The sequence below is a fragment of the Perkinsus marinus genome, assembly GCF_000006405.1.
Source record: "Perkinsus marinus ATCC 50983 genomic scaffold scf_1104296961260, whole genome shotgun sequence".
In the NCBI taxonomy this organism is placed as follows: domain Eukaryota; phylum Perkinsozoa; order Perkinsida; family Perkinsidae; genus Perkinsus; species Perkinsus marinus.
Window position 1 is genome coordinate 1 of NW_003205785.1, and position 1,454 is coordinate 1,454.

The following is a 1,454-nucleotide window of genomic DNA, read 5'->3' on the forward strand; positions in this document are numbered from 1 at the left end:
AACATGGAAGGATACCATTATGAACGATTCTCTTTCTGTTGATGTATAGCATTAGATCAGGAGCGGAGTTATAGATATACTCCCCGAGTAAAAGTTGGTATTTTGAGGCGCAATTTTAACACGTGTATGCTAAGAATATGTGGAGAAATTTTCTTACAGGTCTTCGACTTCTCACTAACTACGAAGAGTTAGGCCCTGAAACTTGGAGGTCATATCAGGTAAAGCATAAGTACATACCTCCCTGAGCCGCAAGATGATACTCGTTGTGGTGGCTGTGCACGAGTCGAAAAACCGGATATGCTAAGAATATGTGGAGGGGTGTAGTGTGGTTGGTAAATGTCCCGTAAGAGATCCTTCAACTCTAGTGTGGCCCAGACTACTTCAGTCCACGACGAGATGCCACGTTACGCTAACGTAAGTGACGTAGATGTGGTTGCTAGTGTAGTCATGTACAGGTCCTGTGCTGTGTCTGTGGTGCATCGATGACACCGAACCAGTCGAATATGTGTGTCAACTGCATGAAGGGCGAGGTGGACATCACCGAGGGCATCTCTAAGCAAGCAGTGGTCAACTACTGTCGAGAATGCAACCGGTGAGGAGGAGGATGAGGATGAGGGGTCGTGCTGAATATTGGCCGTATTCGTTTTGTAAGATACCAGAGGCCCCCGTGGGTACCCTGTGAGCCGGAGTCCCGTGAGCTCCTGGGGATTTGCCTGAAGAAGATCAAGGGGCTCAACAAGGTGAAGCTGGTAGACGCCAACTTTGTAAGAACGAATTATATTGTCATTCTTGTATGCCTTCTTTCCCCTCAGATCTGGCAGGCCCCGACTAGCAAGCGAATGAAGGTGAAGTTGACTGTTCAGAAGGAGGTCATGAACGGCGCTGTCATGCAACAGTCGATGATAGTCGACTTCATCGTAAGTCCTACTACGACTGCCCAAGAGGAGCTGATCCGGATGTGTGTTGGTAGGTCGCTTGGCAACAGTGCGATGATTGTAAACGTACGTACACCCCGCATACGTGGAATGCATCGGTGAGTTGGGTGTCTAGTAAAGGGTGAGTGGATTACTGATTACATCGTAGTGCCTTTTCGAAATAATCATCAATTTGGGTAATTCATTGAAAACAGCCAGAAGAAAATATGAAAAGAGGATTTTTTTTCTCAAAAAAAAGGGAAAATTATCAAAAAAATCGGGCAAAAAATTGAGTTGACCTCGAAACACTATAGTGATAAACAGTTCACGTTTGACGCTGTCGCTGTGATGGAATATATAATTTTTACTATTATATTATGGATTAATTGGCTTTGAAACTCAGCGGAGGGAAACATTGTGAAAAGTACGAAAAGTTTTCATCAGAAAAATAGAATTTCCATGATTGGTTCGCGGATACTTTTGATATGTTAGGTTCAAGTTCGACAGAAGACCGACCATAAGCGGACCTTTTACTATCTA

The 1,454-nt window shown here is 44.4% G+C and overlaps 1 protein-coding gene across 1 annotated transcript; it reads left to right on the forward strand.

Annotated features, from left to right (window-relative positions):
• Nucleotides 1-336: 336 nt before the first annotated feature.
• Pmar_PMAR017492 (nonsense-mediated mRNA decay protein, putative) lies at nt 337-1,033 on the forward strand (the record flags this gene model as incomplete). The annotated part of the gene is made up of 5 exons (XM_002772358.1): nt 337-414; nt 456-592; nt 653-764; nt 813-917; nt 971-1,033. Coding segments are annotated over 5 exons (495 nt in total), but the record flags the coding sequence as incomplete, so codon positions are not given.
• Between the last annotated feature and the right edge of the window lie 421 nt (nt 1,034-1,454).